This window comes from Chelmon rostratus, chromosome 20 (assembly GCF_017976325.1).
Source record: "Chelmon rostratus isolate fCheRos1 chromosome 20, fCheRos1.pri, whole genome shotgun sequence".
Taxonomy (NCBI): domain Eukaryota; kingdom Metazoa; phylum Chordata; class Actinopteri; order Chaetodontiformes; family Chaetodontidae; genus Chelmon; species Chelmon rostratus.
In genome coordinates, this window is record NC_055677.1 from 6811706 (window position 1) to 6824525 (window position 12820).

Here is a 12820-nt window from a genome sequence, read left to right on the forward strand (position 1 = left end):
CACTTTGTGTACACAGGTGGAGCACGTCACACCACAGATGAGTGATGCATGAAACTGAAAACCCCGGGGAGCAAGTGATACTCGATGATGAGATGTTGTAAGCCCCGCTGTTTCAAAGCTCAGGCAGTGTGCTTTAGCGCCTCAAATGACCAATCAGCTTTCCCCTTAATATGTCCTCGCACTGAACAAATAAGAATCAGCGGTGTGAGGTTTCAGTTTTCTAGGACTTTCACTGTCAAAGAATTCAAAGAAATAAGCTGAAACTCTACGGATAGACAGATGAAGTGAGTTTATGAGTCATGTTTTAGAGGTGTTGGAAGGTGGATTTTTATACCTTTGTACGATCTTCTCCTCTAATTCTTCACAATGAAGTGAATGCACCTATTTCCCAAAATGTCTACCTCTGCATTTAACTGGAATTGAGTTTGCTTCATCCAAATCAAGTTTAACTGTGTGACTCCGGTTTAAACCCAGGCCAAGGCACCGCGCTATAATCACTGATGCAGATATTGCAGAATCAGCTGCTGCCAAGTTAGAAGGCATCCGTGTGACATTTTCTGGAAAACCAAGAAACTTCTGTGCAGACAGGAAGAGGGAAAGTTCATTGGGATTGCCAAGAGTAAAGGGAAATGAATCAAATGACAAATAGTCACATAGCTGACCACAGTGGTACAAACATGGCAAAGAGAAAAGTCCCTGTAATACCAACTGCTTCACCGACAGCCCCAAAAAAACAAAAGTGACAGTAAAAAAATTAGCAAAGTCATCGCGAGAACAGGATTGAATGAGGTCTGAGTTTGCAAAACGATTACGTGGTTTAAAACCTTTACTAGTCCAGTGTTTAAATCACTTTTCTTGTGTTTTCTGTGAATGTGTCTTACCCTTGTGAGGCCTCTCTATGGAAGCCCATAGAAGACAGCACCCAGTCTGTCTTTTCACAGTTTCACTTCCCAGCCTGATATAACTCTTTCAGTCCTCGCGCATCATGAACACTCGACGCAGAGCGTGGGGGCCATCGGCTCTTCAGATTTCTACGCAGTGTGGTTCGGTTGCGTTTCTCGGTTTTAATCAATCGGTGAGGCGCAGGGAAACGGCCGTGTCATGATCAGATGAGTGTTTTCCTTCTGAGAACAAGCTGTTGAAGAAAGTGGCGAACAGAGAGGTTTCATTCACACGGCATCACTAACCACCGAAGTGCTAAAAACTGACTGTATTGTCTTTATCTGTGGGTATATAAAACGCTGTGTGTGCAGAAGAGACTGGCAGACTGCAGCAAGTAAAAACAAACATATTCTATATATATTTATATGTACACCCATGTTTATTTTTCCTCATCTTTACTCAACTTTATGTCTTTTTCTATCTTTCCTGTGAATTTTTCCTGTAGGAACCTGGTCCTTCATGCAAGGACAGGAGACTCACTGTGCTAAGACACCTCAGTTTTATTACACAGGACAGATTTGACTAACACTTATGATCTCACTCTGACTAATACAGATGCCATTATTACCGTCCTCTGCTACAGAGAGTGACGATAATGTGGTCACAAAACAATAGATGATGGGAAAAATCTGCAAATCTCCAAATCTGCATCAGATTGTCCATTTCTTATCCTCTGTTGTAGATGCTGTTGTTGTGTTGTGACTGGCATGACTATTGATCCTTTAAATCTTTTAAGTGCACTTAGTCTAAGTCGTTTAGGATAAAAGCATCAGTTAAATGAATGTAAAGTAAAAAAAAAAATCTGAACCACAGGAATGTAAGAAACAGTGAGATACTGTAATATAAGTAATGTTAGTAATTACAGTAGATATGAGAAATGGTAAATTAATGCTATTCTGATGTGTGTGTGATCATGCACCACTTGGATCACTCCAGTCAAAAAAGTCTGGATGAACCACTGGAGGGCTTGTGTTGAGAACTGTTATGCATGTTGTAATGGTTTATGGTCTGGTCATACCAGACCAAGTAAGGCTGTAGCAGCAAAACCGTTGAGTGCACTGTATTGAAGAAGGGTTTGTTTCATTGTTTAGGAACTCAACATTTCATTTGTAAAGGGAAGACAGAGTTATGTCTTCTTTCAAGAGTCACATGGTTTAACTTTAAGTGAATAAGTAGGCTAATGAAGTAATGAAGGGCCGAAAGGTTAAAGCTGAGCCTTTCTGTTCCTATAAATATCAAATATACCGTCACATCATTGTTTTGAAACATCATGCAGCACTCAGGACATCACTTCCTATTCAGAAACATTCAAATGTGCGTTATTTCTAAAGTAGAACTCTGCTTGATCATTCTGCAGAAAAACCAAACAATAGGCTTCTGTCTTGCCAGTGAAACTGAGAAAACCCCTTTGATGGCTTGTCAGGGAGCAGGAAGCTACTGTACGTGAGTATAAGCACTCTGACATAGGCCTATATATTAACAGGTGCCCCACATTGTGGGAAAAGACTGTTGCTGCTCTCAGCAGTGCGAGAGATTGAATTTGGTGCTGACAGAAACTAGTCACCACTTCCTGTGTACCTGCAAGCTGTGATTTATTTCATGCACTGACAGACAACTGTTCAGCATTTGCATCCTATTTGAAATTATCAGCAGTTTTCCCATGACGGTTACTCTTCAGCTGTTGCAAATAGAAAATAGATGTATGTACACATTGGCTCATAAGCACACAAATGCAATCTGATCTCATGAAATAAATAGATGGATAATAAACGATACGGCTTTTCATGCTTGTATCACTTTTTATCTGTTACGTTTTTTGAAGCAGAACAAAGAGGTTTTAAAGGATGTTTCTTTTTGTCGTGTTTTTTTCATAAGTGTCCCCCCCGCCCCTTATTTTTTGCACCCATAGAAAGAAAGGTACACACAACTTTGTCACATGATGCAAAACGAACAGAAGTTTAAGTCAGGACAGACTGTGGCTTGAAGAGTTTCACTGAAAACAACAGGGGGTTGACAGTTGACTGGCTGCTTTCTTATTCTGCCACATTGTCAGTCTACTTTCATCAACACATATGAGGCAAAAACAAGGTGAGAGGATATCCAGAAAGTGACAAAATGATATTGTAATTTAGAATTTTGATGTACAAAAAGCTGAATGATCACTCTCACGATCATTTTTGGTGATCTCTTTGGTTTCTTGATCTGTAATCGGTTCTAAAGCGGGGGAAATCGTCTGCCTGATTCAACATCAGTAGAGAAGCCCAGGCCTGGTCTGCTATGACACATATGAATACAAATTTAGCTTACAGGTTTGGTGTGTCCTGGTGGGCCGGCATGCAACAAGCTGAGTAACAGCAACATCCCCGGTCTAACCACGGCCAGTTGTTGCATGTCACCCCCCTTTTTCTCTCTCTCTATAGAATGCTTTAAAAATATTGTGAGTTCTGTACTGTTCATCCTCCCCTCCACACTGTCTACAGCCACCCTCGTCATGATGATTGAGGTATCTGGGGCATCTTAGAGGAACTAAAGCGTGCACCATGCAACCCTCCTGAGCCCTGTATATCACCCCACTCTTCTTCTTCCCCTTTTCTTGACTTTCTTTTCAGTTTAAGCCCATCGGGCAGACGTGACAGAAATAATGTTTGAAAAACAAGATTATTCATAGATGTGACTGTCCTGTAAAACTGTATGGTGAATACATGAAGTAAGTTTTAATTTGAAAACAGCTCATAAATCCTCATAAAATACTTTGTATATATTCGTTTACATTAATTGCAGGTTAGCCACTGAGATCATACACTTGTGCTTCTTCATTTAAGTGCACACCTTTTCATGGTTTATGAAGTGAGACAAATAGTTTAGTAAGCTGTACATTATTGCAGTGTGGCGCCCCCTTGCTGAGCCAAACAAAGTGATGTTTATTCAGTCTTAAATCATACCCATAATCCATTTATATGTGCCTCGTAATTCTACCACCTTCTTATTGTTTATCTGTGTCACAACACCCTGAAGCCTATGCAAGCATGCACTGACAAGAGGGAGACGCCCATGTTTTCAGGCTTTCATGAAGCATATTTTCACTCTGATATTTTGATAAGGTCATGTAGCTCACATATTAATATAAAATCAGAGATCAGAAAGCCATCTTGAATAAATTCACATGACATTTTGATTATTAAATATATCCTCAACTTAAAAATGTCCACATGTACATATTTGGTAGCTTTTATTACCTCATACTTTGCACAATACAAACAATGCACATCTAGTGTAATATTGGGCAGATGTATCATACTCTACAAGAGCATTACTTCATGAACATCATGTATATATATGTCTTTTTTCTCTTACACTCCATCACCCACAGCAATACGAAAAAGTACACAGTTAAAGATTTCAGACAAAAATATTCTATGCCCTTTGTGTAGGGAAGTAGGGAAAACAATCTACATCACTATCCATGTCACTCAATATGCAAGAGCAAAAAAAGTCGATGCAAGACATTTGGTATATTTTCAATAATTAGACTTTCACAGAATGTCGCATCATTGGAAATATTTCTGTGTGAAATGCTATAAGGTGTTTAGGTAACAAATTAAAGCAGGGTTGACCTCAAAGGCTCAGGAAACCGAAGAATTTGAATGACTTTCAAGCTGTTCACTATTAATAACCAAACTAAGTCTAACTTAATGGTGTTCGACTAAAAAAGGGAATGGTAAAAATTAAGACCGATGAGCAACGTACCAGTAACAGATTGCCCGGTGCTAGAAAGCAAAATATTACCTAAAACCAACTGATAGATAAGACTGCAAAGCTTCAGGCAGACAGTAAGTATCTGTCCAATTCAGCAAATAGACAAGGCCTCTTCAAACAGGGACGTGATGGTAATTGCATAGAGCACTGAGGGAAGTGTGCTAGCTACTGTAAGTGAGCTCCAAATTGAGACGCAGAAAAAAAGCACAGCTGAAGGAGGCTATCATTTGTCACTACTTCATTTGCGTGTTCAGCTGTATGTACTGCCAACCTCGCCGCGCTCGCTCTTTACTAAAGCCAATAGCTACTGAAGATGCCAGATAAAGCATGAATAAACAGTTCCCCGTGGAAGTGCTTTTTCTGTCTCTCTTGTCTTACAGCAGTGGAACCGATGGTTTCTTGTCCAAACCACAGTCATAAATTTTCCTGTCTCACCCTCTGGACACCTGTTTAACCAGCTGTCTTGTGTGGAACTCATTCATTGGGCTCATATCTGAAACAGACAAGCGATACAAATGAAATTAGACACATTTCTTTGTAAGGAAGCCATAAGTTTAAAAAGAAAGAACAAACATGAATAGTCTTAAATGGCCATATCAATGTTTTTGTTTGCATAATTTCCAATGTTTTGATTGTGTTATATACAGTATGTTTGTCAGGTAGCCACTGCCCTCGAAGAAGAATAAACACTCGACAGATTTGATGATATTTGCGCTGTTCCTGAAGATGAATCCTCACCTCTGCAATCGTTTTCTGATTTCTTTGATCTGCTCATTCTTCTTGGTTAGTATCTCCTTCATGTTACGGTAAGCCGCAGTTTGCTGGAACTTCTTCTCCAACTCCTACACCATTACACATAAACACATGCCAGTAACTGCAAAGAAGCTGAATGCACCTATACCAACTGCCTTGATAACTTAACAATAACCGGGCAGTGTAGCAAGTTTATCAATAACAGATCTGACCAACACTTCTGGGTGTTTACTTCAGATGCTGCTTACTGTGCGTTGCACCAACCACAGTGACGTACCTTCTCTGCCAAGGCCAGCTGCTCCTGCACTCGCAGAAGCTCGTGTTTGGAAGCAATCAGGTTTTCCTGCAGATCTTTCTGGGAGACAGCCTTGGCACTAAGAGACCTTTCGTAGTCCTCCCTCAGAGCTGCAACTGTGTCCTCAAGACTGCTGATCTCCTTGGATTGGGCAGCCAGCTTGAAGGGAAAAGAAACATACAAGTTCAGATGGAATGAAAGGCTGATGCATCTTTTCACTACTGAATCTAAACCCTATTCCTAGACACAGTGATGGACAAAAGCAACACTGTGGTCAGCTCGATACGTACCATTTGAGGTCCAAGTTAGCAGATAAAACCAAATGACAGCAAATATTCAGATAAATCAAAAAGATAAAGAGTTAAAAAATGAAAAGCAAACTCAAAATGTTCAGAAAAAAGTTGATGCTACTTGCAACTCCCAACAGTACCTGCTGTTCACCTTGCACCTTCTGGAGGTCTTTCAGAGCCCTCTCTGCCTTGGTTTTCTCATCGAGTGCACTCATTGCCTACGCGAATCGATTAGAGCAGAGAGTTAGCAACAATAACTAGATGCTGTGGGTTTAAAAGTGCATGACTTGTTGTCATACCTGGGATTCTAAAGTCCGCAGCCTAGCTTTCAGTTTATCATTTTCCTCCTGTAGTCTTGCTATCTCCTGAAGAAATATCAAGAGAGGTGTGAAGGAGTGTGTGATTATGATAATGGAGGAACAACTTTCACAAATATTCTGTAAATGTAATTCATGCAGTATATTTCTTTACCTTGTTAAGAAGTTCAGACACCCCACCTTCATTCAGGGGTGCTAGCTTGGGTTTGCTTGTTTCCTGGTTTATCTGGGGAATTAATTTAGCACTTTACAACACAAACAATGACAGCACTTGTCTAATATAGGCTTGCAAGGGTATGAGATTTTAATAATAAGATAACCAACTCAGAAACTAACACTGCTTTCAAGGTATCATGGTCTGTGGTAGGCTGAACAATTGCTTTATTATAATTTCACAAAATAACATGAAACTTGATATAAACTTGAAATATTTTTGAATAACACTGATACTGCAGAATTTAATACTGTACATGAGCAAATATATATAATGTTGACAATTTTCATACCATGATGTACCGTGAAACCGGTATACAACCCTAGTCTAAAATGTGTTGGTTATACTTTGCTATTAATGCAAACACGAAACCACTAGTCAATCTATCGACTCTAAATCTGAAGATGAATAATGTCTACCTTCTGAGAAAAGAGCGACTAGCCAAACCCATGAAAGAGCAGAGTACTGCATTACGAAGTTTATTTGTTTTTCTTCAACCATGTATCATGAAACCACGTGTCAACCTCAGTGATGTGTGACTACTGAACCGCACGGCTACGTGTGAAGGGCAGGCAGCCTGACATGCAAAACTACTTAAAATGCAAAGGAACGATGCGCTGCTCTCTAGTTACCAAACTCCATGTGGGTGTAATATATCCCAAGAACACATGATTAATGACTACGTTGCCGGTGGTGTTTGAAGGTCTACACGTGATTGAGCTGCACATTAAACTCACCTTATCAGTGGTTTTAAAGTCAGTCTTCTCAAATTCAGCCACTTGTTCCAGCAGCTCCCTATACGGGCAGAGAAGAGCAAAGAATTGGCAGCAGAATAATGAGGAAAAACACAGAGTGAGGAATACAAAAAAGCCTTATAATGTGGCAAATATAATATAAAAATGTAAGAATCTTTGTCTACACAATACAAAGTATGGAAAGTTAATGTCAGTATCTGAGTACTGAACAGAGTGGAACTGATCTCATATCTATCTCCTCATATAGAATAACTGTCACCCTTCAACCACAGTGTTGATGTTGATGTTTTTTGACAATTATCTACTATTTGGCGGTTATGCATCTCTGGAGGGGTTGTTCTTGCCGGCAGTTTAGCACTTGTGCTGTAAGACATATGCTTGTGGTGAACTGAACAGCTCTGTCAAAAGCTTAAATGTGGTTTTTAAAAAGCAGCTGAACACACGTAGACTGTGACATGGGGCGTATTCCTTGCTTTAGACAGTGTATCAGTCACGTAGGTGCCCTGCAAAAATAAAAGGGTTGGTGCTTGTTCATCCACCCACCGGGTGCATATTACAAACAAAAAACATTTCCAAAACGTGCCCTGTGTTTTAAGAAGGTGAAAGGTTAAGGAGACGTTACTTGAAGTTCACCTGAATGTCATAGAACCTGCGCACATGTACTGCGGAGCTTCACAATGATCATACTGGCTGAAAGGCATTAGTTCATAACATGTTGAGATGCAGAAGTGTGAATTTTTCTCTTGCTCCAATACTGAGGATCAGATAGTGTGAAGGTAGTGAATGTGAAACAGTCTTGCTTCCTCTATCTCGCTGGTAAAAAGAGGAACAAGATGGCATGTGCTTTGGGCTTTAGATTGACATTCAGATTTCTATATCAAAGCCAACAATGCTTAACAACTGCCACTGATATTCTTTAATTTTAGAGCAGATTCTTCTCGCTCGAAGCACTGTGAAGTATTGTTGATCTGTATAACAACCTCTGAGCTCTGAGACCTGACTGTATTTGTGCCAAAAAGCGTTACTACATCCTTTGCCAAAATGTCAAGAATGCAAAGTACTTGACATTGACAAAGGTTATTACTTATTACTTGCTGTGTGTTCGGGCTTGTAATATGAAAAAAACATTCTGTGGCACTCTTGGCATCCTTGCTTAGTAACAACAGCAAGAAGGACCTTTGAGGTAATTCTGCCTTACTGTACAGACTTCATTTCACCAGATGTGGACACAAACTTTGTGCAACTTCACCACATCAAAAGTATGCACTCATAAAACATGAGTTTGTAATAATAATTAAGTTGAATATGATCTTTTTAACTTTAATAAATTAATCAGGAGTTCATTTTTTAATCACTGTAAATGTGTAACAATTTGTCAAGTTCAATTTTGCCAAGAATAAGGATTAAAGTGTTATATTAGATGATATTTTTTCGTCTACCCCTCGTGGAAAGTTTTACTTTTTGTTGAAAAACCTTTTAGGTACCCACTGCTGAGATGTCTGTCATTGGAATTTTTGAAAGGCTAAAAGAACGCAAAAAATTCATTTTAACAATTCCCAAAAACTCAAGTGTTTTTCGGCAAACAGTGTTCTTCCCAGGAAAACACACAGGCTAATCTTTCAACAGTTTCTTTTTAAAGGTAGAAAAATCCCCCCAAAATTATCTGTAGTGAGGTCTGCAAATTATCCTGAAAAACAGGGATATTGTTTCTTGGGTGAAGCATTGACTGTACACCCTTTAAATCCACTTTTTAATGCCTTTTAATGGGATTCTTTGACATTTGCGCTCTACTCAACTCAACTCTATTGTGCTGGCATCAGCAGGCTTAAAAACATAACCCAAATAACTGACCCATATTAACTGCAAAAAGGGAAACGCTGCAGTGGAAAAAAGGGTTAAATTCACGAGCCATGTGGCTTGGCAATGACCTTTTTGCCTGGCACATACAGTAACATGCAAGAGATCTAAACCTAAACGGCACCCTGAGAAGGAAGTGGTACAAAGTGGAGTTTTCTCATGAACATATAGGTGTATTGTGTGTTTAGAGGCCCAGCTCACTTCACACCTTGCTCTATGCACTCTATTTGAACTTTAACTGCCACATCATTTTCAATCATTTCATTTGAAATCATTTTACATGAAATTTAATGTGAATCATTGTCAGTGCATCAGAGCTACTTTTATCTTGCAAGAACAAGGTAAAGATTTGTGCACACTAAATAAAAAAATATTATCTTTCAGAACTTTGGAGGAGGCACTGTGTGTTCCATAATATCTGAATACGCACATTTTGTACTCATGTGGGAGGAAACCTACATGCCACCTTTTTTCGAATGCTTGCCAGGTGTTTTTTAGTCTACTAACCCATCTGAATCTGAATCTTCCTCACTGCTCACCTGTTCTCCAGCTCTGAGATATCACTCTGCAGTCGAAGGTAAAACTTCTCAGCTTGTGAGAAGAGCTGCCTGAGCAGCAGCACATTGGTGTGGGCTGTGTTGATGAGCTCCATCTCCACCTCCCCACGCACCACCACCTGCAGGCCATCCAGCATCTCCCTCACTTCGTCCACTGTGAAGGTTTCATCCACCAGCCTTGGGAGAGAGACATACATGCACACATATATTACTGGTATATGTGAACTGAAAAGCATTTAAATGTTGTTACATATTTTACTTCTATTAAATATAAGAGTTACTGTACATGAATTAAAGTGGAACTATACAAATGGCGAAACTAAACACTGTAGTATGTCCAGTCACCTGCTGTCTTTGAGTTCTTCAAAGCATGAGTCAATAGTCTTTAGTCTCAGCACCCTTTTTGAACGTGCAAATCGCATGTAATTGATGACTTCGTTCTGATGGTGTTCATTAAACCCAAATTCAGCCTGCATGGAGACAAGAAGAGAGACACTAGTACAAAGATTGTCACCGAGGATGAAAGATGGACATGGAGAGAGACACGGAGAGACAGGCTGTAATTGAAACCACTAATAGCTTATAAGCTAACATCAAGAGGATTTCCCCTGCTAATATGTGTCTGGGCCTATTCACACGAGCTTGCACATACAACGTGCAATCTTTGAGGATACTTGCTAACTAGTGGTCGTCAAATGAAACAGAGCGAGACGCTTAGCATGCTAACTTCTGAAAGCAAACAGGTGGCCTGGCTAGCTAGAAACAGCAAATGACAGCAGTTACTTACCATGGTGGCTGTGGAGCTAGCGTTAATGTTACTAGGTTAGCTAGCTTGTAGACTGAACAGATTCAAAAGAAAATTCGGTGTTTCAGCCTATAATTTAGGCCACGCAGCGAACAGACTAGAAGCTAAAGTCGCTAAAGCAGCTGGAGTCGATGATTCCAATAAACTCTTTTATACCTAAAGTTAGGTTCGGTCAATGTGCTGAACGGGGGCTATATTATATCTACAAGATTATCTGGCAGATTGGCTAGCTTAGCTATCCAGCTAGTGTTTGCCTTGAGAATGCCTTGGTAACGGAGAATAGCGTCATTACCTTGGTTACTGGAGGTGCGTTCAACGGCGCCACGTACATCATGCAACAGAGAGTGGTCAATATTACAACACAATATAGGATATCGAGAAACAATGCACCAACATTGTCATTATAGTCTAATTTAATCCACATAAGTATTGGCGGTTAATGGTTCCTATCATCTTCAAGAAATTCAAATAAGATGCAATATAAATCGTTATTTCGCGAAGTAAGATTTTTATGTTTAGTCAAAGCATGATGACCACAAAGTCTGCCTATTTTGTCTGTTCTATAGGATATCTCAAGAATGTAACTTACAAGTTGTGGGTACTGAAAAATTAACTGAATTAAATGTACAACAAATTAGGCATGTGTCAGTGTATAGTATGCAGCAGTAGATGGCAGTATAGAGCTATAAAAGAAGCGTAGTTGGAGCACAGGTCCTGAGAATGTTGAGGCCTATTACTTTAAAGAGTAAAGAGTTGTCCTTTGGCTCTAGGTCCCTTACATAGTTCAGCAACTGGCCCTGCTACAGGGGTGTTAAAAGCAAAACCAAGTTCACAGCTACAGGGGCGGGCTGGCAGTGACCTATATAGTCCACTATTTTTTGAAAGACCATGAAATCCAGTTGAGGTGTACACTGATTGAATTCATTGTATTTGAGGAGGCAATAGGGGTGAGGAAAGGTTATGTGGAAGTGGTTATGAATTCAACACTTAGGAAGTAATAGTTGAAAACATATGGAAATAAAAAAAAAATCATGATTGGAAAATGCACTTTAGGGCACTTTAGACATTGTGCTGTCATGTGGACCTTTCCATTTTTAAATTTAGATTTACTTATTTAGACTACTTATTAAGACAGATTATGCTGATTGGTCCAACTCTGAACTCTGACTTGGTCTCTCAGTCACATAATGCTTATGCTAGTAGGTTGTTTTTTGTAGTTTTACTGTTTTCTTCTGCAACTTCAGAGACTTTTAGCTGTTGATCATATAGTATCCATATCCCCCTAATGGTAGATATGCCTCCAACAACAGTAAACTAGCATATTGCAGTGTTTTATTTGCACATTTACAATACAATTACCCATTTATTGTTAAATGCTTCAGTTGATTAACTGGTGGGACCTTACATGCTGTTACACCATGAGTTAAACTCAGTGGAAATCAGCCCCCTGAGTCCAGCAGTGCTGCTACACATTTGACTTCATGTGAGCCAAATAAAAACTTCATAGAGATTCTGTTGCACTGTCTCCTTCTCCACTATCCGTGTTGTTAAGGAGGTTCCTAAGAAAGAAGAAGGAAGCTTTTTTTTCCTCATGTCTCTCTAGCTGTAATTAGATTAGACTAACGGGCAGCGCATGGTTGGTCACCTAATCAGATGCCTCATAACGTGACAACTCTGTGTTGCCCAGCTCAAGTTCACTGTGCAACATCAGTCAGTCACAGAAGCCAAGATGTTTCCACTTTACCTTCAATCGCGGTGAGTCACTTACAATTTCAAGCATGTACTAGACAGCACCAGGTTAAAGCCATATTCAGAAGCCATAGATGACTCTGAGTTTTTGTCAGAGTCCCAAATGTTAGTGCTGCTGTTTTACAGTGGCTGGTTAGACCATGGGTGGTGTACGAACTACTTCAGCAATCTAGCAAAGAAATTAAATTAGACAATAATGTGGGATATGGAGCAAAGGTAAGCCTATGCAAAGACAATAACTGAATGATTAACAAAAATGTAATATATCATTAACAATAAAACAAAAGCAAAACAATAAAATCATTGAAGGCTTATACAAACAAGCAGCTGACAGATGTACGTGAAGTAAACTGTTATACAGCAACGAAATACATTAATTTATATAATTTTACTTTAAGTTGCGTGTCCCCATTTTGTTTGCAAGTAAATGAGAGTCTCAGTTTCGAGCAGAACCAACCATCTACATTTGATTACTGTAAATGGTGAACCTCTGGAAATTAATTCTGTGAAGTGTTTATGAATGAACGACC

The 12820-nt window shown here is 39.5% G+C and overlaps 1 protein-coding gene across 1 annotated transcript; it reads right to left on the reverse strand.

Moving 5' to 3' along the window:
* Positions 1 to 4165: 4165 nt before the first annotated feature.
* On the reverse strand, positions 4166 to 10788 carry lztfl1 (leucine zipper transcription factor-like 1). Its single transcript, XM_041961702.1, has 10 exons — positions 10524 to 10788; positions 10082 to 10206; positions 9719 to 9913; positions 7305 to 7362; positions 6508 to 6579; positions 6336 to 6401; positions 6177 to 6254; positions 5729 to 5905; positions 5437 to 5540; positions 4166 to 5191 (listed from the first exon to the last, which is right to left on the reverse strand). The coding sequence occupies exons 1-10, from the start codon at positions 10524 to 10526 to the stop codon at positions 5173 to 5175; spliced, it is 897 nt and encodes a 298-aa protein (XP_041817636.1). The 5' UTR covers positions 10527 to 10788; the 3' UTR covers positions 4166 to 5172.
* Positions 10789 to 12820: the final 2032 nt, after the last annotated feature.

What these genes read in the sequence shown, in the direction of transcription:
- lztfl1 (XM_041961702.1), bottom strand. An exon ending in TGTCTGAACTTCTTAACAAG is followed by an intron (nt 6,402 to 6,507) that starts GTAAAGAAATAT and finishes ATATTTCTTCAG; the next exon opens with GAGATAGCAAGACTACAGGA. An exon ending in AGGTGCAAGGTGAACAGCAG is followed by an intron (nt 5,906 to 6,176) that starts GTACTGTTGGGA and finishes TTTCCCTTCAAG; the next exon opens with CTGGCTGCCCAATCCAAGGA.